Genomic DNA, 26,706 nt, shown 5'->3' with positions numbered 1-26,706 from the left:
TGGCTCTTGGCTCACTTTCCCCCATTATGTAGACTCAAGTCTTTGCCACCAAATTGTCTGCACTGGTCAGATCTGCAGTACGTGATATATAAATGCAGCTTCAATACAATACAATATGTAACCCTCCTGGCCCACAGTAATACTAATGCCATGCGGTGGGCAATCACATTAAAGTTCATATAGACTGCATAATAATTTCCTTACACTTCCTAACACTCGGACATTCACAGAAGATAAAACTGCAATGGGTCATGTCCATCCCCCAGTACTGTACCACTTCACGGAAATAAACCACCCATCATCAACTGAACAAGAATGAAGCAACTGAAGGGGACTTTAATTTAGTCTGCCACTGCAGGTCCCAGAAAGCTACAAACTATAAACTCTTTTTGAAATCTCAGTACGATAACTTATATGGGATAATATTAACAAAGTCTGTCCCAGCAGCTCTTTCCACCAAGTCTTTCTCCAGCCTATGCGCCTGCTCAGATCCATAAACTTTACACAAAATACCTCAGAATGGACATCCTAGTGCAGTCCCCAGCTAAGTGAACAATGAGCTGTAGACTTACTGAAAACCATAAACTGTGTGCCTCTCTCTCACACTTCATCACACTGTGAGGCGCTGTGTCCCATGACATAATAACCGCACGTCAGTGTTCATCACTAATGACATGAAAGCACTTCCCATGTAGAATCAAAACAAAGAAAACACACTTAGAACCACACACCCTAGAAGGTGTATCAGGCTAACTATGTAAGAAAACACTTCAGCTCCCCACGTAGAGGTCAGTGTTACAATACAATACAAACCAATACAATACCCCTTCTGTAAAGATAATATGCCTGCAGTTCATTGAAGATTCCAAATGGGTCCAAATGCTTCCCTCTAACTGGACAAGTGGGATACATCCGGCCACGCCACCACCCTTATGCTGAAAGAAAACTAGTGGTAACCCCCATCCCATCCGGTTTGCATCGGTCATCAAAGTGTTCAAGGGACAGATGAAGGCAATGCAGACATACACAAAAAAGAACCAAAGTTGGGTCTGTTAACAATAGCTGTGGAGATAACAAATAAGTTCATGAAGATTTGCAAGCTTCCCTCTCATTGTCCAAGAAAATCCTGCCCTACAGGAGTCAGGTGGGGTCTGGACAAAGGAAAAACATCAGTGCAGAACATCATGTTATACAGGATCTTGAAGAAATGTCAGAAATGTCTAATTTTGAGATTAGCACAAAAGTGTCTAATAATACAATATGCATTACAAATTAAAAATACCTGCCTCCTGCAGCATTCTTCAGCATTGGGTGGCTTGGCAAAGCCTGAATTGCCACACCTGCAGGAGGGCATTGATTAGTGGCAGTGTTGATACTGTCATTGGCAGCTCTGCCAGGGGCGATGGGTGGTGCCAGCTACAGTGGCCTCGTGAGAAGGTCCCTTACTCTTTTTATTTTACAAACTAAGCACTGACATCTCCAGACCCAATTCTAGAGTTCCAGGCATGTAAAAATGGAGACTCAAGAAAAAAAAACTGTTAGACCTTTTCCCAGCAAAGACAGGAAGTTCCGATCACGCCCTTGGGGAATGAGACAATTGTCAGTCTCTTATGTTATTTTGAGATTCGCTGTCCAGTTACTCCTGGGACGAAGCGCTGATCGCTGCGGGACCTGAGGCCCATTTATAAGAATGCGGGTTATTAGTAGAGAAGCATGAGGGTCTTTCACTAGTAATAAGTCCGCAACCTTCCACTTACTGAGAACCAAGTACCTCATTGTAGCACTTAACTCTATCAGGCAGTAAGGCAGAGCAGTCCAAGGCCTACTCAAGGGAAGTGGTGTGTTCCAGAATCCCAGCCCACATGCATTCAACAAACAACACCCAATAAACCAGGTTCAGTAAGTGCTTTACTTATAAAAACGAAAAGTACTTTTTTACAACACACTACAAGAGTTTTGAACAATCTCCATCTATTACTCCATCTGGTACGGAATGCAACAGCATTCCTTTTCATCGGACTGAAAAAATACGATCATACATAAACTCACAAACTTCGCTTGTTGCCCATCAGAAAATGAGCTTTTTTTATGCAGTGACAATTATTCACAGTATTCTTGCAGCAAAGGCAGCATGTTTTACCCATGAGATGGAAGTAGCCAAAAACTCAATGAAGGAACTCTTTAAAACTGTAACCAAGCTCACAACAGATCCGACCAGGACACACTCTAATTCCAGCCAAACTTTTTGCAATGATGTGGCGATTTCTTTTTACAGAAAGCCCCAAAAATCTACAGTGCTTACTCCCCCACACATATTTCTTACCTTTGCGAACTCATTACTACCAACGATACCCAGGTGAGACCCACTTTTGAGGCTTTTATCCCCCTCCAAGAATATGGTTACTAGGCTAATTAAGAGTGCTAGATCTGACTCTCCAAATGACACATGTCCACCAAGGATTGCCGCTTTGGCCGCTGAAACCTTTACTCCAAACCTGGTGAAAATTTTCCAACTAATATTTAGGGCTGGCTCTTTTCCAACTAGCTGGAAGAAAGGCTACATTTTGCCTTTGCTAAGAAACTTTCTTTGGATTCTTGTGACACAAGTAACTACTGTCCTATATCCCGTCTTCCTTTGCCAGCAAAAATCATTGAGAAAATAATGAATATCCAACTAGTAGATTACATCTTCTCCAACAATTTATTGGATGCCACCCAATTTGGCTTCTACCCAGGCCACAGAATGGAATCAGTCTTGATTAAGGCGACAGAGGAAATTAGGATGTCTCTTGAACAAGGATGGAATGCTGCCCTGATCCTACTGGATCTGTCTGCGGCTTTTGATACTGGCAATCGTGACAGATTACTATCACGCCTGACCGCCATCGGCGCCACTGGTACAGCATGGAACCTACTTAGCTCCTTTACTGCATGCATGCGGACAATAGGTCTGCCTGGACAATTTTGTCACCCAACCTTTTTCCCTTCCTTGTGGAGTCCATCAGGAGTCCTCTCTTAGTCCTAGGCTCTTCAATATATATGTAACCCCTTTGGCCGAACTCATTAAATCTTTTGGTTTTTCTCTTACATCTTATGCTGACTAGTCTCAAATGGTCATCTCCCTAGCTAAAGAATTAGCTGCCACAGAAACCACATTTTGTAACCGTGTGAGGGCGGTCAAAGAATGAATGGCTGAAAACTGTCCATAGTTAAATGCAAACAAGACGGAGGTGCTGCTCTTCGGAGCTCAGTCTTCCTTTTGGAGGCCTACTTGGTGGCCCCAAGAGTTGGGCCTTCTTGCCATGCTGGTCAATAAAACTCGAATCTTGTGGCCAAGCCAATGCTGTTACGTCTAAGGCCTTCTATATGCTCAAGATCACCAAGAAATTGCTTCCATTCATTCCATTACAGTTCCAGAAATAGTTGTTACTTTGCTTGTGCTGTCAAGGCTTGATTACTGTAACAGCCTGTATCTCGATGCACACAAACTTGTGCTCTTTGTTTTACTTACAAAGTCTGACATGAGGATGGAACTCTTTTCTTGTGAAATAGTTTCAAATGGTACAATTCCAATAGGCCACTCAGATCAGCAATTGCCAAATTGGTGATTTTGCTCAAATTGAAACGCACAGCCTGGGGAGGTCGCAGCTTTGTGTTGGATGCTTCCACTGCCTGAAATAAACTTCCTCTTGATATTAAAGCATCACCAAATCTCCTTGTCTATAAAAAATCTTTGAAGACCTGGTTATTTAACTCTGTTTAATCTGTTCCTTTTTTTTTAATCCTCACTCACCTCAGACCACAGTGAGCAAGCAAGTCGTCTGTACTGTTACTCGATGTTGGAGAGACGTAGGCTGTTGGATGGGGACCAGGAAGGAGCGCCCGCCTACCGGTACCACAACAGGCTTAGGATGACACTGGTCCCAGGGTAGAAGGGGTGGTCACTCTCCCCTTCGGTCCAGATAGACCTGACGACTGTTAACGTTGGCCTATAAAGGGGAACTGGGAGGCCCAACACATTCAGAAGAGTTTCAAAGAGGCATAATCATAGGATTAGGATAAATTATAGATCTCCCAGAACTAAGCATTGACCATTTTAATAAGAAATCCCAAAATGCTTTCTATTTACTACTTTCTACACAGATCAATCCTGGATGTTTTAAGCAACGAGGACAACCGCTCAGAATGCACAGGGGGTGTAGCTTCTACCCATCTTTTACAAATTTCCCTCCTAGCCAACAGTATTGCATAGAAAAGAAACGATCTAGCGAGACCTTGATTTCACTAGATATTCCAAAAATTATCAAGGTAAGATTAATTTGGATTGGAAGGCCTAGAATATCAGCAATAATATTTCCTACTCTTTCCCAAAAATCTGCTATAGCCGGGCACTACTTACACATATGTACATCAGAGGCTCTCTCTAAATCACATTTTTTACAGCTGCCGGGATGCCCCTTCATCATTTTAGTCAGTCTTAGCGGAGATAAATAAACCCTATGAACTTTGAACAGGTGGTTCCTCCTAAGCCAAGCTGGTTTTACAGTGGCAAACAAGATGTTAAAAGATGTTTGCCACAGATGTTCCCACTGTTCATTTGGCAAGGAAACCCCCCACAATTCTTCAGCCAATTTTAAGTCTACATCAACAGCCTCCTCAATGGTCCAATAAAAGAAGGAAACCTCCTTCCTCCTAGCCGGTCCTACCACTAACTGCTCCTCGAGGATGTTGCCTATGGGGATTTTCAGGTTTTGGGACCAACTCTGCAGCTGGATGTATTTTAACTTAGACATGCCCTCTTCTACCCTGTTAAATAGCGACAACCACGGTAAGAGTGAGCCCTCATGGGCTAGGTACCCCCAAACCTTAAGCCCAGCTGCTCTAAGTGGTAGTGCTAGCCTATCCTTCAGGCAGTCTGGTACGCCTGGAGAGTCCCACCGGGGGGCCAGGCTCGAGAAGTAGTTAAGACCAGTCAGCTGTTTAATACTAGCTCATGGTCGAGCCATTCCCAGCAGGACTTTTAGCCTAATCTTTTTGAAGAATTTCGGTTCTCCAAATTTAAACAAAAACCCCTCCTGAGATAGACCAGCACCCTTTAGCATTGCAGAAAACATGCCCCCCACCCCTGTGTTCTCTGGAGTTTTTAAGAGCATCCTGTAGTGCAATCGTTGAAAGGCCCATGCATAGTATTGCAAATCCGGAAGTGCGAGTCCGCCCTTCTCCCTCCTGTGCCTCAACTTCTTTCAGGCAATCCTGGTAGTCCTGTTAGCCCAGACAAAATAGTTATTTTCCTGCTGGAACTTAACTATAGCTGGTTTATCAAAGTGTAGTTGAATGGCATTAAAAAGGAGGTGTTTTTCGGAAGCACAACCATCTTTACCAAGGTGATCCTCCCAAGAATAGTTAGGGAGAGATGGGCCTATGATTTCCTAAGTCTCTGGCACTCCCTTGAAACACTTGCCAGGTTGGTCCCTGAGATCTTATCAATATCCTGCACTATTCTAGCCCCCAGGTACCTCATATCGTGCTTGGTCTGATATTGACACTCCGTCAGGTTCCAAGTCATGACCCTGGTTTTCTCTGCATAAACCTCGTAGCCGGATACCTGCCCAAAATCTTGTGCTAACCTAATAACATGAGGAAAAGTCCTAGCGAGGTCCACAGAGAGGATCAAAATATCCTCGGCGTACAGGGCTACCTTCCTCTCCCAAGCCCCATTCTTAAATGGCAAAATACTGGGCTCCTCTCTTATGCGCTGAGCAAAGGGCTATTGATCGAAAAGGAGGAGAGAAAGGGGGCAGCCATGCCTCGTACCCCTGGTGATCTTAAAAGGTCTAGTAAATTTACCATTAACCAGAAGTCTCGTCGATGGGTCTTGATAACTCAGCTGAATGGCTCGGCAGAACTTCTTGCCCAAGTTAAATTTCTCCATACCTGCCGACAGATACACCCAGTTGACCCTGTTGAAGGCCTTAGTGGCATCTAATGTCATTGCTGTGAGGGGAAGCGAAAAGGTTGTGGCCAGGTCTATTGCACCCACAAGATCATAGGTGAGGTCAGATAAATTCCTACCCTAAACAAAACCTTTTTGATCAGGGTGGAGCATTTCTCCCCCAACTGAACCCAGCCTGCCCCCCAAGATCCTGGAAAAGATTTTCTGATCTGCGTTCAACAGCAAGTTGGGCCAATAAGACCCACAACTTGCTGGGTTCTAACCTGCTTTCAAGATAAGAGTAATGGTGGCCTCTCCCCATGAACCTGGTAGCCTTATCCCTCAGACAAGGTCTCATTAAAAAGCAGTGTCAGTATGGGAATTATCACCTCCCCCAAGGATCTATAAAGTTCCATTGGTAGCCCATCGGGCCCAGCCTCTTTCCCTCCTTTACAGGCAAGAATGGCCTTCCTCACCTCTTCCTGAGAAATATCCTGCTCTAGATCTTCCTGCTGAGATAAATTCAGGAGGGTGAGCGTGCTTCCCCGCAACCACTCCATAGCCACGATTTTATCCGCCACACTATCTTCTTGATACAAATCCTGAAAAAAAGCGCCCCCTATCTCTTCATCTGTGGACAGAGCAGTGACCCCATCTATACTGTCGATTTGTTTAATCAGGTTGCACGTCCTGTCAGATTTAGCCTTCCATCCCAAGAGCTTGCCTGCGCCTTCTCCGTACTCAAAATGGGCAAGCTTACTTGCCTCCCATCTGCTTGTGACTCTAGTCGGAAGAATAGTGTCTAACTGATCCTTTAGCTTACTTAATTTGGCCAAATTTTCCTAACGCTTCTCAGAGTCGACCCCTCTATTTCGAATCAACTTTACTGTCTTCACTCTGCTTCCTTGTGTGCCACCTCTTCTCTGTATTGTCTGTTCTTAAAACACACCCTAATTGTAATCATACCCCTTAAAAAAGCCTTTAAGGAGTCCCAAACCACCAAAGTCACAGCAGAGCCCAAATTCACCTTAAAAAAACACTTAGTCTCCTGAGATAAATACTTTATCTCCTCACCATCAAGAAGTAGAGTTTGATCGAACGTCCAAACTCTGGAATGTTGGCCATCTACCAAGGCCAGATCCATCCATACCCCTGAATTATTCAGACAGGTGAGGAGTCAAATTGCCGATGTCCTTAACTTTACCCCTCAGGCAATGCTAACCAATATGTAGTTGATTCTTGACTTGTGGCCATATTTACTATTATAGTATGAGACTCCTCGCTGATCTGTCTCTCCAAATGTCACAGAGTCCAGTCTGCGCCATCGTAGATTGTAGGTATGACCGGGACCTGGAAGGCACCCTTGCTCTACTACTTGCCGACTTTTCCAGTTTGGGATTCAGAACGATGTTGAAATCCCCAGCCATGATTACTGGGTCTGGATATTCCAAAAGGTTCGAAAAGATAGCTTTTAGAGAAGAGGGGTTGTATTGGTTTGGGCCATAGTATCCCACCAAGGTTCCTTGTTCTTAACAGCACATGGTAGCTAGCATCGAAACGGCTTTGGGTATTTGTGTGGTCAACAAATTCAGATAACATAACAACATAACATTCATAATTTCTAGGCAGAAAGAACTCCTAATTTTTGGGCCATCATATTCAAGCGTCACATGTCCATATGACCCTTGAGTGTTCTTTAGAACAATCAAATTGTCCCTGGCAGGAGAATAATTGGAATGAATGTTGAAATATTTTCTCTAGCAGTGCCCGGAGCCTAGAATTCATCTCCTATTTTATAACGTGTAATATAGTATTCTGTTTTGAAATTATCTAAAAACCTAGTTCTTTGATCAATAATGGGCAAAGAGAGTCCATATTATGTTGTACTGTGTCCTCTCAGTACCATGAAGCATAGCCTGGATTTGATAATTGTGCCCTCAAGAATCATGGTTTGGCGACCACTATTCCCCCTAATTGGCTTTGCTATAAATTATTGTCTGAGCCCACAGTTGCACGTGTTGACAATTACAATTTCTTTCTGTCACAGCGGAAAATATCAGGGCGATAGAACTGTATTTCCTGAGGACAGACATATCAGCCATGTATAACTTTGCAAATGGGCTCTGGTTATTCAGAAAAATAGTAGGGCATTTGTGTTACCTGATTTCTGAATGAAAGCAGCCCCAGAGGTTAACTCAGAACCAGCTAAATATGTATAGCCTCATATTGACAGCATAATGCACAGTATCCCTTGGGAATATGTGTGCGTTTGTGGATCTCTGGAATAGGTGATGTGGGTGAGTGGCTATCGGTGTACTGGTACATATATGTACACATCTATTTAGGTTCGAGCTTTGTGTTCGTTTATTTTGGTAGTGTGTGTCTGTAATATTATCACACTTAAACAAACATCCCCACAAATACCCATGCACCTCAGAAGAAGTAGCAAAGCCAGTGGAGTAGCTAGACCTTTTGCCGCACATATGTGAGAGTGGGAGGGAGGATGCTGTCAATTCCTGCAGTGGCCGCCCCCTTGACGGCTACAGGTAAGAGCGGTGGGAGAGAGGCCGGTGCCCCCAAAACTTGTGCCGCACGGCATGGGGCACACCGCCCCTCCTTGCTACGCCACTAAGCAAAATACATACACATAAACTGTGAAAATGTGTGTATTGGATTTTGGTTATAAGGCTCTGCAAGAAAAATATACCTATTCTTTCCCCACTAACACCCTTTCCATGCATGACTATGTGTGCAAGAACAAAGCACTCTTCTTCCCGCCCGTAGTCAGTGCAAACAGGAGACACTGAGTTGGTCACTCCCACCCCGCATACATGGGCACAGGGACAGGCAAAGCACCCGACACTCTTACCTTGGGCCTTCTGGCCCTCTTGGGTCCCCAGAAAGTTGGGAGCCCCCGGGGACTAAAGAAGTCCTAGCACAGCGGCCCTCATAATTTTATTCCCTTATCTGTGTGTCACTTCAGTTCCCGGGGATATGAGTTTCAAGGATAGTAAGGAAAGAAGGGGGCACTCACTCATACTCACACCCCCTCTCCACACCACCATTCCTTCTTTCCCCCTGGTCTTGGTCCTCTCTACAGAGATTTTAAAAAGCCGGGCATGGAACACAGCACATATCCCTCTGTGAACTTGTTCCCGCAAGGTGACCACTCTTCGTTCCTCAACTTTTCGGGTGCTAAAAGTCCTATTCTCACCATTGTGGTGTCCTATTGCTCCTGGTGGTCAGCTTTAGCCACTAGGACTATTGATTATTTGCCTCACAGCCTCTAAATGTTTGTTTTCTTCTATGAACTTGACTTTTACTATTCTCCCATATTGCCCATGACCTGCCTCGTGGCTGGGTGCCTGGCACTTATCCTGAGCCCAGTGTCTTCCTCAGTGGCACCTCAGATCCTCCAAGGCAGAGTGCTCTCCCTGCCATATCCCTGCAGGTAGTATGGCCTACTTTGGCCACTTGCAGATCACCTCAGTCAGCAGAAGTCATGAGCATCCTCCTGATGGAGTTCACACACATAGGACCAGCCTACAGAAGATCAGGAGAACCCTCCATGGGCTACCCAGCATGTCCATTTCTCTACTGTCCCCTTGAGGGTGTAGGGAAGCTAGCATCACTGAGCCTTGAGAAACAAATCTTAGTACCTGGGTGCCAAGTGAAGTAAGAAGCTCTGAATCCACACTTACAGTAGGGCGTCAGGTGTCTCCTCTCTACCAGCTGAACATTTCTACGGCATCGCTTTCCTCAGGTCCAGACTGTTGTTAGAAGTCCATCCCTTGTGCAGGGTTCTTTAAGAGTGGGTGGAAAGTTATAGAAGGTAGGGGCCCTCGCCCAATCCTACACATTAGCACTCCACTTCTGCCCCAACCCACAGCATTTTGGGGCTTTCCACGATGATGCAGTAAAATGTTGTCTTGAAAGACCTTCCCTAAGAGCCTAACACCTGCTCCTAACTGCCACAGTTTTTTTTGTTGTCTAGTTTTTATTAGCATTTCAAGGACAAAGATACATATATTAACTTTGGGGAGCCATTATGTTGATGCACAACTTAGTGATGTATGTACATGCTATAGTGATTGACCCCCCTCTCCACCCCCTTTCCCCTCGGCTCAGATCTCCATATACAAAGGAAGAGTAATTCAGCTCAGCATTACTTTAGGGTCATACATAGAGGGCTAGATTGAACATCATCACACAGGGTCTGAATGTGATCATCAGAGTCCGTCTCTTAGCACCAATTAAGATTTGAATCCTCTGAGACAAATATTTTCCCCCCCTTAATCAATGGTGGTAACTCATCCGGCGACATCATTAATTCTTCGAGCATTGCCACCCAGGCCCTCATATCATCTTCTAATTTTTCATCCCTGCGAGTCTTTTTCATGTGCCACCCCTCAACATTTATCCTTTCAGCCATATCTCTCAACCAATCCTCAACCATCAGGTGCTTCGGGGAATATGTCCCTATCACAATCCTGCTAGGAACAACCCCAGGATGAGGAACCTCCTACTCAGCTTTTTTTTCTTGTGGAATGGGATGTGTCCCACCAAGCACTGGGCTATCTCCCTGGGGATCTCCCACCCTGTGACCAAGTTGAGCCTCATCAGATCGGACTGCTAGAATACGTCTATGCCTGGACAAAATCATAACGTGCAGTAAATTAGCAGACTGTCCCCTGCATTTAGGGCATTCCGGCTTTGCAACCTACTGGGAGGCAAATACACCTGATGGATCATATTATATTGAAGAAGCTTGAAGTAGTCTTAACCCAGTCGTGGATTGTTTCCCAAGCACTCTCAGTAAGCCTCTCAAGGTGTGCCTCCCATTTACCCTGCACTGTAAGCGTGTTCATGGTACATCCTACTTCAGGGCCCTATAAATGTGTGAAATCAGCTCCCGTCCCTGGCCATTACCAATAGAACTTTCAGTGTCTGAGAAAAAGGTGGCGCCTCTGGGGAGCGACGGCCAGACCTATTGCGCCGTGGCGGCTATTTTGGCAAATTGTAAAAATTGCCCCGTCCCAAGCTGAAACGTTTCTGAGGCATCCAGTAGCATTATACATTTGTTGTTGGGGTATAGGTCCCCCAGAGTCTAGCAGCCGCCCTCTCGCCATTTACGTAGGGTCATAGATCCTTTGATATTTTTGAATGGGCGTAGTGCCCAAATATTCATATTCAGTGCAAACAGAGCCCTCCTCGGTACTACCCCAACTGTACGTTTCCATGCCCCACAAATAATTCGTACCATGTATGGTAAACATTCTGGTACCCCCAACCCCATCATCAGGACCTCCAGTAGGGAATTCCCACCGCATGTGCCCGGCAAAAGTCTACATTTCTAATTATCATCATCATCCAACCAGTGTACCACATGTTGGAGTTGCACAGCCAGGTAGGTGTACTTTAAGCACGGTACCTCACGTACACCCCTCCGCCACTCATGTTTTAATGTTACCAAGGTTAATCGTTTCCTCCCAATATCCCAGAGGAATTCCACTATCAGTTTCTCCAATTCTGTGAAGACCCATCTATGTATGCTATATAGGGTTCCCTGAAAGAGGTACAAACCCCTGGGGAGAATTACCATTTTCACTAGGACGATTTTACCCATCAAAGATAATCGAAGGGTGTTCCAGAATTTAACGTTGCGTTTTAAGCCATCCACTATCCTGTCCATGTTTGCCTCCTCAAAGTCCTGCACTCTATGTGTGACACAGATACCTAAATACCTGACCATCTTGGGCTCCCAGGGTAGAGCCGTAGGCAGCAGGTCTATTTCGGACCGTCCCACCAGTGCCCCTAAGGGAAATAGCTTGGACTTGGAGTGATTGATGCGCAATCCAGTATGGTCACCAAATTCTTCAAGATCTCCAACATGATGGGGACTGAATGTATGGGGCTGTAGAGATATACTAATGCATCATCTGCATAAAGGGACATAAATTGGGTGGTGTGAGAAAGGGCCCTCTTTTTGCATGGTCACCCCCACTTTTTGCCAAACTGTTGATGTGCTTTGATTGAGTGTGCCCTGGGTTCTTGCCAATCAGGTATCCAGGGCCACTGCATTGAGACAAAACCCAATTGGCACTCTTTGGCCACATGTCAGTCCCTTGTAAACGGTACCACAGGTACCAAGGGCACTGTGGCCAGGAAAGACCTGCTGCAGCACTTATTGTGCCACCCTTAGAGGCAATGTACCTTCACACACACACACATACACACACTGCCATTGCAGGTTGCGTGTTTTGGTGTAGGACACAGTGAAGAGTCGTTGTAGCCATGCCTACCACCCACTGCCCTGGCATACGTCAGCCACCCCTCTAACTGGGTGCACAATACCAGTGGTGAGGGTACAGGTGCATGAGCCAATTCTTAGACATTGTAATTGCAGTAATGCCATTAAGAGTATATGGTGCTGGGAGTTTGCCGTTACAAACTCCACAACACCATAATGGCTTTACTGAAAACTGATGCCAGTGTGAAATTCAATGAAAAATGCACTCAGAGGGCATGTTAGAGGTGCCCCCTAAAAAATGGTCCAACTCTAGTGTCTTGGCTGAGTGGCTGCTCACCAGCTGCAACCACCAGACATGTTTATGGACCCCTGGGTCGAGAGCCTGCTGCTCTAGGGGCCTGGTGATCTCTGACCTGCCTCAACTCTCCAAGCGAATCCTGCAGCCCCTTTCTGGAGAACCGGAGCTGGTAAGAAAATCTGACTCTTAAAGACATCCCTGCAGCCGACGTCCCACAGGCTTGAGTGCCAAAAAGACCGCGTCCACGCATCCCCAGGCTTCCTAACTTACCTCTCCAATCAGTGGTCACCTCCAGAAGATCTTCGTCACCAAGCCTGCAGTCTTTGTTGCAACCGGAGAATCCCTATTAAAATCAACAGGGCACCAGACACCAAAACAGCACCCTGCACCCAGCCGCCGCTGCGGGCGTACTTTGGGTGCTAACTCAGATACCCCTTTGCCCTGAGGCTAACACCAGGAGCTAAGCTCCCACAACCTTGTAGCCTGCTCGTGAGCGGCCACCAAACGGAGTCCCCCTATTTCCCATTGGATAACATTGGTCCTCAGCACTCTGCATCCGGCTGCCCTAGTGCCGCTGAGGGTGTTTCAAGAGTGCATCCTTGACCCTAGGGGAACTCTGGTTCTAACCCCAGAGAAACAACTTCCCCAAATTACTACTTACCTGTAAACTGATTTCCTGCCATAGGATTGCATTGACTTTGTTTCCTGAAAATTGTTTTAAGTGTGGAATTGGGTTTGTATGAGAACTTGAAAAACTGCAAATATCTAAAATCTGCTTTACTTACCTCTTCCCTAGGAAATGTCCCAGTGTGATATCTAGGCATATCACACTGAGTAGCAAAAAAAATAATTCATAATGTACTCTGAAAGTAATCAAAAGAAATCTAACAGTAATTTCTACTGTATTGAAACGATTTACAAACCTGTAACAAAGTCATTTCCATTCAGCTTGCTTGTATTGTTCAACCTGCCTTAAAAAGTACCATTTACACTTACCTTTAGCAAGCTTGCTTGGTTCTAGAAAATAAATATAACTAAATAATATTTTTATACAAACAAATTGGTCAATCTTTGAGTGTGTGACATCATTTGCTGACTGAGTGTGTACAACACATGTTTAACACTACCCTCTGGTAAAGCCTTACTGCTCGCCCACACTACCACAAATAGAGAATAAGGTGCTATCGACTTTTACCTCTGCCTTCCTTTGGGTTTCCACTGGAATCTGTGCACACTATACCTCATTTTGGTATAGTAAATAGAGAGCCAGATTCCTATTGGCGGTATCCCCCATTTGTATGCCCACCCCTATAACATCGTCCTGAGGTGGCAGGCAAGAGACTCCATGGCCACCGCAAAAAGCAGTGTTGATAGGGGGCTTCCCTGGCGGGTCCCCCAACTCAAAACAATGCTCCGTAATACTGTCCTACCCACTCACACTCTGGCCGAAGGGCCTCTGTACAGTAGTTGCACCCATTTTATGAAGTAGTCCACAATGCCAACTTTACATAGTACCTTACATAGAAATTCCCACGATAACGAATCGAAAGCTTGTTCGATGTCTAGCAACGCAAGTGCTTATTGCTCTACATGCAAAGCGGGGGAGTGGAGCACCAATGACAACCATCTCATTTTGTACTGGGTATTCCTGTTGAGTATCAATCCACATTGGTCATCAAATATTAATTGAGGCAAATAAGTTAATAATCTCATGTACTTTACTTAGGATTTACAGGTCAACTTTTGATACAGATGGGCAGTAGGAGGGCACTGCCAAGCTGTCTCTATCAGGCTTAGGTGGCCTCACTACTATCGCCTCCCTCATAGACTCTGGAAGCAACCCCTTTCTCATAAGCCTCATAGTAGACTTCTAACAATCGCTCAACCAGGCCTCCCTATCGGATATAGTAAAACTCAGCTCGCAGGTTGTGCCCACCAGAGGCCTTTACTGTTTTCAGTGTTTTCATAGCCGCCATTATCTCATTCTTAGTTATGGGGGCATATAGGATCCTCCTGTCTTCTTCAGACATCTTTCACATTTGTATCGCATCTAGGTATGACTGTATTTCTTGGTGGCTTGTGAGTACCTGAGCCGTGTATACATCTTGCAAGTGTTCTGTGAATACCTCCACTATTGCTTGTTGTGAGGACACTAGTTTACCTTGCTTATCCCGGTGCCCCGATATTAGTGCACTTCTGCTCTCGGATAAGCATAGCAAGCATGCAGCTCATTTTATCACCCTCCCTATGCATCCGATTCCTATAGTTGGGGCACGCAAACAAATCTGCCTTGCATTCCTTCCAGGCTTGTAAACTGAGGGGTTGCTCAATAAGTTCCTTTTCCAAAACACTTAGGGCTAGATGTAGGGAAATCATTTTTACCGATTCTAAAATACCGAATTTTACCGATTCTGTATTTTAGAATCGGTAAATCTGATGTAGGTAAATTTTCGGTATTTTTTACCGAATCGGTAAGATTCGGTAATTACCGAATCGGTATTTACCGACTCAGTAATTGCCATTCATTCCTATGGGCCTGGAGGCCCATAGGAATGAATGTCAATTACCGAATCGGTAATTACCGATTCGGTAAATGCCGAATAATTCAAGGGTGGCAGGGTGTCACTTTGACACCCTGTTGCACCCCTGATTAGGGCTTGTGTGCCACATGGCACAGGTGTACATTTGCAGATTTGCATATACACAGGTATTCGTTATTTACCACCAACTAATAGTTGGTGGTAAATAACGAATCCTTAAAGCCCTGTGGCACTGTTTACAGTGCCACCTACATCTCAAAATACAGATTCGGTAATTTTACCGAATCTGTAAATTTACCGATTTGGTAAAATTACCGAGTCGGTAAAATTACGATTCTGTATTTTAAGATGCCCTACATCTTAATATCCAAATACAGGTCGGTAACGGCCGAAAATCGGTATTTTCGGCCGTTACCGCCCGGTATTTGGATACCTACATCTGGCCCCAAATCACTTCTCTAAGTTATCGAGCATATTAGTGTGTTGCTGTTTAACCCCATATGTTATTTTCAAGCACTCCCTTCTAAATACCACCTTCATTGCGTCCCAATCCATAGCTCTTGAAGAGGCACTACCCCAGTTTTCCCTAAAATAACCATCTAGCACTCTGGTCACCGCATGCGCAAATACTTTAGCTGATAATGCCTCCGCACTCATTCTCCACAGGGGCACCACCGGTATTTGCACTTGCATATGGAATGTGACAAGCAGGGGGGAGGGATCTGATATATATGGCAATTAGGGGAGAGGTGTGGCGCCACGGCCAGGGCGACTGACGCATGATGCTGGGGAACATGGTTCGATCCCCTGCTCTAGCGGCAGGGGTCTGCCCAACACCATGCGACTCTGGGCAATAGCTCGCTTAATCTTCCCAACGGCCCGCAGCGCCTTGAGACCCCTTCGGGGGTGATTTGTGTGCTATACAAGTACTGGATTTACATTTTTATTTTTAAGTATGTAATATTATCCACCTACTGTAGCACTGCCTCTGATATCAAGCAGTAGTCAATCCAACTATATGTGCTAGTTGCTGGCACATAGCAGGAGTACAGTCTACTCTGGGGGTGGCAGAGTCTCCAAACATCATGTAATCCCAAATCCCTCATCAATTCCCACAATGCACCTGTCATTGCAAGTTTGGTGGCCATCTTAGGGGGTGACAATCAACCGCTCCGTTCAAGACACAATTTAAATCACCAGCCAGAATCCCGGCCGACATGGAATAACTCTTGGAATATTACCAAAGAAGGTTCGATCCTCGTTTGTCGGGCATTCACATTCACCAAACATACTTCTATATCATCCAGTTTCCCTGCCACTAGAACATATCAGGCCTCTGGATCAATTATCACCTTCTTTGCTATAAAAGGAACCCAGCGAGCCACCCATATCATAGCCAGCCTGGGATAGCTAGAGTATGCGGTCGCAAAGACCTGCCACACGACGTGTGTCACAAGGCGTCGCAAGCATGAACCCCAGGTATGAGTCTCCTGTAAGAAGGCCATGGATACGCCATATCTGCATAGGTAAGAGTGTACTCTCTGACTTTTAGCAAAGTGACCCAGTCTTCTCAAGTTCCAGGTCATACATTTCTAGTCAGAGGCCATCTATGGTGTTGTCGAGCAGCAACATGACTTCAGGGAAACCACCTGCCGTCCCCTCCTATTCCCCTATCCAATCTTGCAACCCTCGGAATTCTAGCCAAGTATTCAATATGAGCCATAACTTCTCCCATAAAACAAATACAAACCCCAAACTTTGGGTAGCTCCCCCTCCCTTCGGACAGTGTGTCCAAACTGGAGGGCCTTCCCCAACATGGCCCTCCTGCAGGGCTTACCACCCCATCCCCTTCGAGGAGGCAACAGTCTCCTCACAAACATACACAATTAGCAGGGGGGACCTTTATCCCAGCGAGATGGGGAGGCCGAAGCGCTCAGCCTGCTCAACAGGACCATGGCCCACATTGAGCTCTCCGCCAACCACTATTCCTTAATACCATGTAGACATCTGTGTAAGGTGTGAACCTTTAAGGTTATCACTCCGGCAAGCCCCCATCCCCACAGGCATTGTTTATGCATCTTGTTCCCCATACCAATCATCGGTACCTCTAACCGGGGGGTGGGGGGTGGTTAGACAATAACAAAGCATATATGAAGGATAACTTATGCCCTGATATCAAATACAGTTTAACACCTCAATTAATTTTTGTTGTGGTCCCCACTCCCGCAGCCCCTGGGATTATGGGGAGGTAGGAGAGGCTCATGCGTGTGAAATACAGTTAGAGTCTGCCAGTGTACCATCTGACAGACAAGGATTCCACCGGTGCTATCGGCACTCGAGTCCAACAGCGGATCTGCGGAGTGCCTCCGCACCTGGGACCCTCCTCCCGATGTTCCAGTTCTGTACCTTGTGCGCTCCTGGCCGATCGGTCAAGTTCTGCCCCCCAAGGTATCTAGCCAATCATTGGCGTCCTCAGGGCTCATGAAAAAATATGTTTTCCCATATTTTGTACTCTAAGTTTCACAGGGAACATGAGGCTGCATTGCATTTCGCTGTCCCTTAGCATTTTTTTAGTTGCTAAGGTATCCTTACACAGATCTTGTACTTTGCAAGTGAATCCAGGAATATCATGATGACTTGCCCATTGAACTTAGGTGTGCCATGTGTCCTAGCATGTTGCAGGATCGCATCTCAGTCCCTGAAATTGAATAATCAAGCTTTAATTGCATGAGGCGGTACCCCGGACCGGATAGTGGGCTAGTGCTCTGTGTGCCCGCTCAATTGTGAAGAAGTATGATAGTCTTTTGGGGGGCAGCATGTTCACAATGCAGTCTTCCAGGAAGAGCTCCCATGATTGACCCTCTGCCTTCTCCGGGAATCCCAGGAGGCATATGTTGTTCCTCCTGGAGCACCCTTCGGCATCCTCAACCTGCGGCGCCCCAGCGTGTGGACTTTGTCCGTAATTCTGACACCATTTTTTGTAGGGTAGCCATCTCTGATTTCAGGGGAAGCACCTCTTTTCCAGTGTCCGTGACCCTATCAGACATTTTTCAGAATTCTGCTCGGAGTAGTCCCATTTCCAGCACCACCGTGTCAATCTTGGTAAGGGTGAGTTCCCTGGATCCCTTGATCTCGGCCAATATCTTTGCCATTGTTGTAGCTCCTTGCTCTCAAACTGGGGCCGGCAGTACCGTGCCCCCGGTCGCCCTCTCCAATTGTAGCAGCAATGCATAATTGTCAATTGTATTGGTTTGAACTGGTTTGACCCCTTTATCTTTAGCCATATCTCTCCTATGACGCTTCTCCCCCAATAGCGGCCCTGGCAATGTCAATTCTCCAAGTCACGGAGGCCCAACCATCCGCCCAGTCACTCCTAGGTGCTTCCCGCTAGCACACCCCTGCTCTGAGGGTCAATTTGTTGCAGCCAGGCTGATGTCTAGAGCCTCCTGCTGGGTTCCCCCAGGTCTCATCACGGGGTGGTTTCAAACTTGTGCCGGTTAATGTTGGAGCCTCGGTTATGGCCCCAAAGTCCCACACTTTAACAACCAGTTGGCAACTATTGGCTTGTCGGCAGCTTCCCACACCAACCGGGCCAAATCACTTTACCTTTCTGCTGCAAGGCCAGGCCTGGCCACTGTACAATTTTCTTCTTCGCGCCTAGGTCACACGGCTTATAGCCAAGCCGATACTACAGGCTCACTGGCCTGCCTGGCTCTAATGCCGCCACGTTCGTGGACCACAATTATGTCTCCGATACCCCACAAAATATCTCCAGGTCACTGCAAGCATTCATGCAGCACTCCGCCCCTGCGTGCCCTTCAGCCTCGGCTCCATTCTCACCCAGAGCCAGGTGCTCTGTCCTTTCCGCCGACAGCCCCTGAATCTGTTGTCTTCTCCTCGTGCGTGGCCTTACCCCCACCATGATTGTCCTCAGCTCCTCAGAGTGCGGCCCTCTTTCTGTGTTCACAGCCGCCTCCCATAATCGCCCGGGCATGGTAGCATGTCACCTTCACACGTCAATCAACACTGGGCACCTTATCCTCCAACGCCTCCAGGTCCAGGGCGCTTATTCCCAAAGCGGCCGGGCACTGCTTCAGCTCACTCACCGGCGGGCCGTCAACCTCCTAGCGGTCCACTTATTAACAATCCCCACCACTGCCTCCAATGTCGGATCCAGGCATGTGAGCTATCCGGGCGGGTAGCACTTGATTATGCGCCGTGGGATTGCCACTGATTACTGCAGATGGTACAGGATAATGCAGGATTTTATTGTTAGTCGGCGGGAGCTCCAGGTAATTGCATCTAGGCAGCCGTCTTGCCTGGCCATATCCCCCTCTAACTGCCACAGTTGTCTGGTTCATTCCTTTCAAAACTTCAAAGGGCAGCCCTTCTTCTGACTGTCTCTAGAGGTCTGGTGACCCACCTTTGCTTCTGCCAGACTGAACCTTCCCAGGCCAGGTGAAAAGTAATTAGCACATACAGATTCTGTCCCTACTTTCTCCTAGGAAAAAGGCCTAATAACTAGCTAATAGCTTATTGTGTGTGGAGTCTTTTGATCCTCCCGGTGGCCAGCAGATTAATTACTTGGTACAACAGGGTGAATCAAAGGCCTGAATCCCATTAGGAGCTAAGTCAGAGAACAATAGTAAATCTTGAAGTGCCACATGGAGTGCAGATATGTGGAAACCAATTTGATCTGTATTCCGTATCCTGATTTACCAAAATATTGGTGCATTAACCAAGTCGCTAGGCCTAGCAAAGGGGAAATTGTACTTTGGTGCACATTTCGTTCACAGTACATAATAAAGTGAAGTTCATACATTTGCGTAATCACTACAGCTGTACACACTCGCACTGTTAATGCCCACTTACACTTCAAGGCCTCCCAGGGGAATATGCGATGTTACATCGCATGCGCTACAACGCATGTGATTACAACGTGGTCTTTACAACAACTGTGTTGTTACAACGCAAACCATTACATCGCAAGTTTTTTCTAAAACTTGCTCTAGGGGGCGCGCTGGACTTAGGAATAGTATAATTTGCCATTCCAACTCCAGTGTGTGCAACAGTAGGGAGGGTGTTGGAATAGTAAATTATACTATTCCTTAGTTTAGAGCACTCCCTACAGCAAGTCGTTGTAACAACCACGTTGTAATCGTATGCGTTGTAGCGCATTTGATGTAAAAGCTGTTTCCCGTCCCGGGTGAGCACCAATACCTGAAGGGTGCCTTCTGAGATAGACTACCTGAGCGTAGATACCAGCCTAAGGCAGATGTCTTGCATGCTCAGCCTGCACATGTGTGCATGAAACCAGCCCAGAGCACTCCCAATCCATTATAATGGAGCTTACAGTGAGAGATATGCAGGTAGTGTCACTCACTCATGACAGAAGTCCATGAACCTGGTAGTCTAAAAAGAAAATAATTCAGGGGAATTAAATAGGTGGAACCCATTTCTCACACTCTTCCTCAATCCAATGGAGACGCTGGCAAATACCATCTTCTAGCTGCCACCCTCTGCTGGTGATCTGTGGTAAAAAGTTGGTGCTGCCTGCTGTCACAGCTGTGACAAAAGGGTGGATCCAGAACCTTACAAGACATTGATAATAAAGATTGCAGGTGCTGTTGGTTGCACGCAGCTGTACAGAGCATGGAGGCAAACATTCATGGTGACGTGATGCGTGCCTGACTTCAGCATGGTGATGCTTAACATCAATGTACCAACAAGACATCATGTCCACCATTTTGGAATAGAATGCTTCAGCCACTGGGATTGCCTCGGGCACCTGCCCTGTCCTTCATGTCTATAAAACCCAACACAAGGGCTAAAATAATTTGGTATTCTTTGTAAGAAGGCAGTTCGTAATGTAGGAATAATATCGACGCGATTAGTACGAGCACCACTAGGCCCCAACCACAGACAAATGTCCTGAACTTCCAAGGGTGGCCCCGGTATTGACGGGGAGGTCCAGGCCACTCGAGGACGGGAGAGAGTCGGGAGCACTCCTGTACTCCTCCTGCCCCTCCCCAGACCACACACGCTTGAAGTTCCCAACCGGAGTCCAAACCTTACCGGGGGGATGCGCAGCCTCTCTCTCTACCTCTCCCCGCTCGTCGGACGTCCTGTTGGGCGCTCCCGATGACAATTCAGCTCTGATGCAAGGCGACGCTATAGCCGGACAGGTTACGGCGCTGCCTTCTCCGTTGCTGACGATCTTGGGCAGATTGCTCTTGCAAATAACGATCACGATTACCTCACTAGTTCCTTAGCTTTACGAAATCCTTCAGCACGTTGCTTCTCGGGCTGCGATCTTGATTCGCAGCCTCTATTACGATGACGGCTCGGGCCACAAACAACTTCACAGCAGTGTGGACAATGATTCATGCTGCGGGGGCACTGCAGTCACGGGGCACTTTCCAACAAGCACCACGGACCCCAACGACAGTCTCAGGCTGCAAAAAGCACACGTACACAGCGCCGCTGAGAAACACTTGGAAACTTTGATGTTCCTGAGTTTCCACAACAGGGAGCCAGCTCTCCTCGGGCCCTTGGGGACAAGTTACTTCTGGACACAGCACACAGCTAAGTCCTTTCAAGAAGGGGGACACAGCACACAGCAAAGTCCCTTAGCCTCTCCTTAGTTAAATCAGCAAACTGCAGGCCAGCCCCAGAACCCACAGCACGGGTCAGTCCTTCTCTTCAGTCTCTTCAGCTGTTCTTCCTTGGCAGAGGTTCTTCTTGAACACAAAGTAGTTTCAATCCTTTTCAGTCTTGATCAGACCAACGTTTAGGAGTTTCAGCTCTCATAGTTATACCCCTAAATGTATTTAAATTCTTTGTGTTCAGGGGGGCACTGACCCCTGTCCAAACCAGTTCTGGGTGTCTCCCTGCCAGTGACACCTTCTTCCTTTGATTAGTGGGGTCTGGTTCCTCAATCACTCAGCAGGAGGTGGAGCCATTCTTTTATGACAGCAGTCCAGGCCTCTTCACCTTCAGAGGCTACTCCTCCCTACTACACTCCAGATGCAGGTCAGCCTGTTGCTGTCTCACCTTCTCCCCTGGGTCAAGACATTTCCCAGATCCTATCACATTCAAATCCAGACAATCAATCCACAACCAACGCAGAGACACACAGAATTGTTAGAACAAAGAAACCAGCTACTTCTAAAAGCGCGGTTTCTAAACACACAATGCAAAAACCACCTCACAAAAAGATGTGCTATTAAATTGTGAGTTCAGGCACACTAAGCTTCACCTCTCCATCTTAAGCCTATGGGAAGATAGGCTGGAAACATGTTAAACAGCCTTCCCCATTCTGTCCTATGGGCAAGATGGCCTTGCAACAGTGAAAAACGAAATGGAGAGTATTCCACTGTTAGGACATGGTACACACCTCAGTACATGTCTTACCTTTCACAGACACTGCACCCTGCCCAGGAGGTACCTTGGACCTACCATAGGGGTGTCTGATGTGCTTGAAAGGGAAGGTAAGGCCTGGCAAGTGGATGCACTTGTCAGGATAACATGGCAGTTAGCAAACTATGTGCAGGCCCTGCAGTGGCTGGCCTGAGTTCTTTCTTTAGGGCTACTTGTGTGAGAGGCACTATTAGTGCTGCAGGCCTATGAGTAGCATTTGTGTTACCAGCCCTGGCACACATAGTGCACTTTACTAGGGACTTTACTAGTAAGGCAACCATATCAATTATGGACAACCAATTACCATAACACTTTATACAGGGAGCACTTGCACTTTGACACTGATCAGCAGTGGCAAAGTGCCCAAAACATCTACGTTGGCAGCATAATGTCAGACAAAGGTCTAGGAGGAATGCAAAAAGTTTAAGGAACTTTAGCCACAAAGGACCAAGTCCAACAGTTACATTAACTCTAAAGCCCAGCACAGAGCATTAGTGCTGGGGAGCTGCAGGAAACGCTTTGCATCATGCTGGCTCAAGGGTTCAAGATGTGTCTCTGCATGCTCCCCCATTGTGAGCCACTCTATTTAGTGCATGAATGAGAGAATCGCTGTCCCTCAGGATGTCCCCAGGCGGTCCAGAGATCGGCGTAGGGATGATTCTGTGAAGAGCGCGCACTCACTACCTGTCTCTCCTTTCTTGCAGCCCTGACAGTGAAGTTCCTCACCAAGAGGTTTATAAGTGAATATGATCCAAACTTGGGTAAGTGACATTTACGGTAAGAGAGAATTTCTTTCTTCTGTTCAGCCGTTCCTTAGTTCTCAGAGTCACAGCTCTTTTTGAAGGGTGATAGGAGATATACCACGAGGAAAGGGGTGGTCCTGGGGAGTGAGGATCCAACCAGGAGGAAAAGCCCAGCTCTTTGTGAAGGGTGATAGGAGACATACCACGAGGAAAGCCGACGGTCCTAGGGAGTGAGGATCAAATCACGATGGAAAGCTCAGCTCTTTGTGAAGGGTGATAGCAGCATTCCACGAGGAAAGGGGTGGTCCTAGGGAGTGAGGATCAAACCACGAGGAAAAGTTCAGCTCTTTGTGAAGGGTGACAGGTGACATCCATACCACGAGGAAAGAAGGCGGTCCTAGAGAGTGAGGATCCAACCACAAGGAAAAGCCCAGCTCTTTGTGAAGGGTGATCAGTGACACACCAAGCACGAGGAAAGCGGGTGGTCCTAGCGAGGAGGATCAAACCATGAGGGAAAGCCTAGCTCTTTGTGATGGGTGATAGGCGACACACCACACATGAGGAAAGTGGGTGGTCCTAGGGAGTGAGGATCAAACCACAAGGAAAAGCACAGCTCTTTTTGAAGGGTGATAGGTGATGTACCACGAAAAAAGCGGACGGTCCTAGGCAGTGAGGTTCAAAACATGGGGGAAAGCCCAGCTCTTTGTGAAACGTGATAGCAGCATACCACGAGGAAAGCAGGCGGTCCTAGAGAGTGAGGATCCAACCACATGGGAAAGCCCAGCTCTTTGTGAAGGGTGATAGGTGACACACCAAGCATGAGGAAAGCGGGTGGTCCTAGCGAGGAGGATCAAACCATGAGGGAAAGCCCAGCTCTTTGTGATGGGTGACAGGCGATACACCACGCATGAGGAAAGCGGGTGGTCCTAGGGAGTGAGGATCAAACCACAAGGAAAAGCCCAGCTCTTTGTGAAGGGGAATCAGTGACACACCAGGCACGAGGAAAGCGGGTGGTCCTAGCGAGGAGGATCAAACCATGAGGGAAAGCCCAGCACTTGGTGGTGAGTGATGCCCATGGTGGATAGACCACTCAGAATAAACTGGCTTTGGCAGGCATTTTAGAGACAGGACACAAGGGGTAGCCCAGCTCTTTGCGGCGCGGTGATGAAGGGGTCATCATATCACTTGAGGAGGGTGGGGCAGCCTGGTGTAGCAAGGGGGGCATTTAAGGAAGGGTTGTGGGAGTAGCACCAGGGCAGGCCACAGGGGAAAGCTTAACTCTTAGCTTAACTCTTAGCTTTGAGGCTGATGGAAAGGTCCCCCTATGAGCAGGGACACAGAGCGATGAACACCCAGAGCAGACAGATCCCTTTGTTTGCAGGTGACAGCGACATGTAGCGACTGTGAAGAAAAGAAGATGGATCACAGCGAGTGGTTTCAGCACCAAGTGAATTTGAGGAAAGTTAAAAACAAAAGCGTTTTCCAATCTGCTTGGATTGCGTTCAGATGAACCCTAGCAGGATGGAAAATCAGTTTATCCTTGGCACGAAAACGGATAGAAATTAGGAGCAGCTGCCAAGACTGAGCCGGTTGTTGAAAAAATATTGGTCGGATACCGAGCACATTCCGGATTGTTTTTGAGAACAGCTCTTGCAATCATTGCGCCCATCTATATATGACAAACGCGCAGGTCGCTCTTATGAGCTGCGGGTGATGGATGGCAGAGATTCGAGCGGATGTGGCTGGCATCCAAAGGCCAGCTGAATGAGAGCCTCTGAGCTCAGACAGGCTCTAAAAATTCTTCTCCCAGCACGTGGTGCCAACACATTCTCAAGAAATGGGGTTTAAAAATAGCATCCGTCTAAATGCAGCTAATCAGCTCAAGACCTTTGGAAAAACATAAATAAATAAATAAATAAAACCATGGAGATGTTGTGTTATGCGGCGCCAGATGTCGGGCCAGCTGCTGGGAAATCACATTCCTCTATTATACTACAACTCTCCCAGCCCGAGGATGGTCCATCCTGCTGCATGGCCAGCCTCGAGCTGAAACTGAAGATGTCATCATCTTGATATGAATGAATTGATAATGTTGTTTAAAATAGCGCTGAAATATCCCATATTCAAAGACTTCCATATCAATGTGTGCAAAATGGAAACTTGATTGTACCCCCAGCAGGTGTTTTTTTTAGGTATGGCTAAAAAGCATACCTGGATGCAAGAACTACTGTTATTAATTCTTTAAAGTATGCTTGGAGTGGACTTTAGAGATGCTCAGACGTATATTTCACTCCCGCCTCATGTTATTGCGTGTTTGGTATATTATTGTTCCTTCTATGGAGTGCTTACATTGCAATGCAATTCTGAAGAACTATATATATCTCAAAAGTACACTGGAGCATCAAGCATTGTATTCTCGATCTCATCAATGCACGCAAGTTTTTTTTTTTTTTTTATTGGAACAGATTTTTTCCTCGTTTAACAAAACTCGTATTGCAAGCCAGACCTATTGGCTTTGCCAATGCATGTTTAATGTAATGCTCTCTAACCTGCTTGTCGGTAGGTGAGGTAGAAGGGTGAGCGACGGGAGCTCCAACGTCATTACACAGATGTCAGCAATGGCCAGGATGCTCTCCAGCTGGAGGGAGCCTCCACCAATCACCAATGGCTGAGCCCTGAATTATTTGCATGTTGTGTGATCATGCAGATCAGGCCCTGTCACCATCTCTGCCAGCAATGAATGGGTACTCACCATTACACTGAACGCACCACCCAGCTTTGCACTTGTCTTTTGCAGACCTCATACTGAGTTGATATACACAAGGGATACCAACAGGTCCTTCGAGAACCCGAGAGTGTGTGAGATGTCTCAGGGCTCGAGCCTCCTGGAGAGGGCCAGAGAGACCCCCACCATGGGGCACACCAGACAGCCTCGTGCCACCCCCGTCCTCCCCTGCCCGGTGGAAACAGTTCTCTCCAGCAACACAGTGGAGCGGTGGAGTGGTTTGTAGGGGCGAGGGGGCACACAAGAGGCCACTGGTGGGCCCCCTCCAAGGGCGACTCTGTGGACTGGGCACCTGTGTTTGTTACATATACACTGATAAAGCCATTTCAACTTTCTAAACTGACTCAATTAAAGATTACTATGGTCTGTGGAAGGGGCAAGTGCCTCGGAGTGTCTCAATCACTCCTGTTCTCCTCTTCACACCACCCTCTTCTGCAGTCTCTTTGTTAGACACACACACGCTTTTTTTCCTCATAACTTTCTGAAGCACTCAGTCTGCATTTCTCACACCTCATCTCTTTCCTTTTCAGTTACTTCCTTTCACGTTCTCTCACACATACAGCAGCCTTGCACCTCCCTCACTTCACCAGTCCCCCAGCACACAATGCACCCGTTCACGTGAACGCGCTGCAAGTTCTTTAACTTTGGTCCTGTCACTATTTTGACAGCTGTGTGTGCCTCCTTCACACATTTACACATACAATCACAGTTACAGTTGGCACACCTGATCATTGCTTTG

General features: G+C 46.8%; 1 protein-coding gene across 1 annotated transcript in view; it reads left to right on the top strand.

Moving 5' to 3' along the window:
• RASL12 (RAS like family 12) overlaps positions 1-26,706 on the top strand; it is a 238,478-nt gene that overhangs the window by 76,049 nt on the left and 135,723 nt on the right. Inside the window, exon 3 of the mRNA XM_086958040.1 lies at positions 23,144-23,200. Within this exon, the coding sequence (XP_086814166.1) occupies positions 23,144-23,200 (57 nt within the window). The remainder of the gene's footprint in view (positions 1-23,143; positions 23,201-26,706) is intronic.

The sequence above is a fragment of the Lissotriton vulgaris genome, chromosome 2_1 (genome assembly GCF_964263255.1).
Source record: "Lissotriton vulgaris chromosome 2_1, aLisVul1.2, whole genome shotgun sequence".
Classification (NCBI taxonomy): domain Eukaryota; kingdom Metazoa; phylum Chordata; class Amphibia; order Caudata; family Salamandridae; genus Lissotriton; species Lissotriton vulgaris.
Note: the sequence above shows the minus strand (reverse complement) of the source record. Positions and strands in the feature narration are given on the sequence as shown.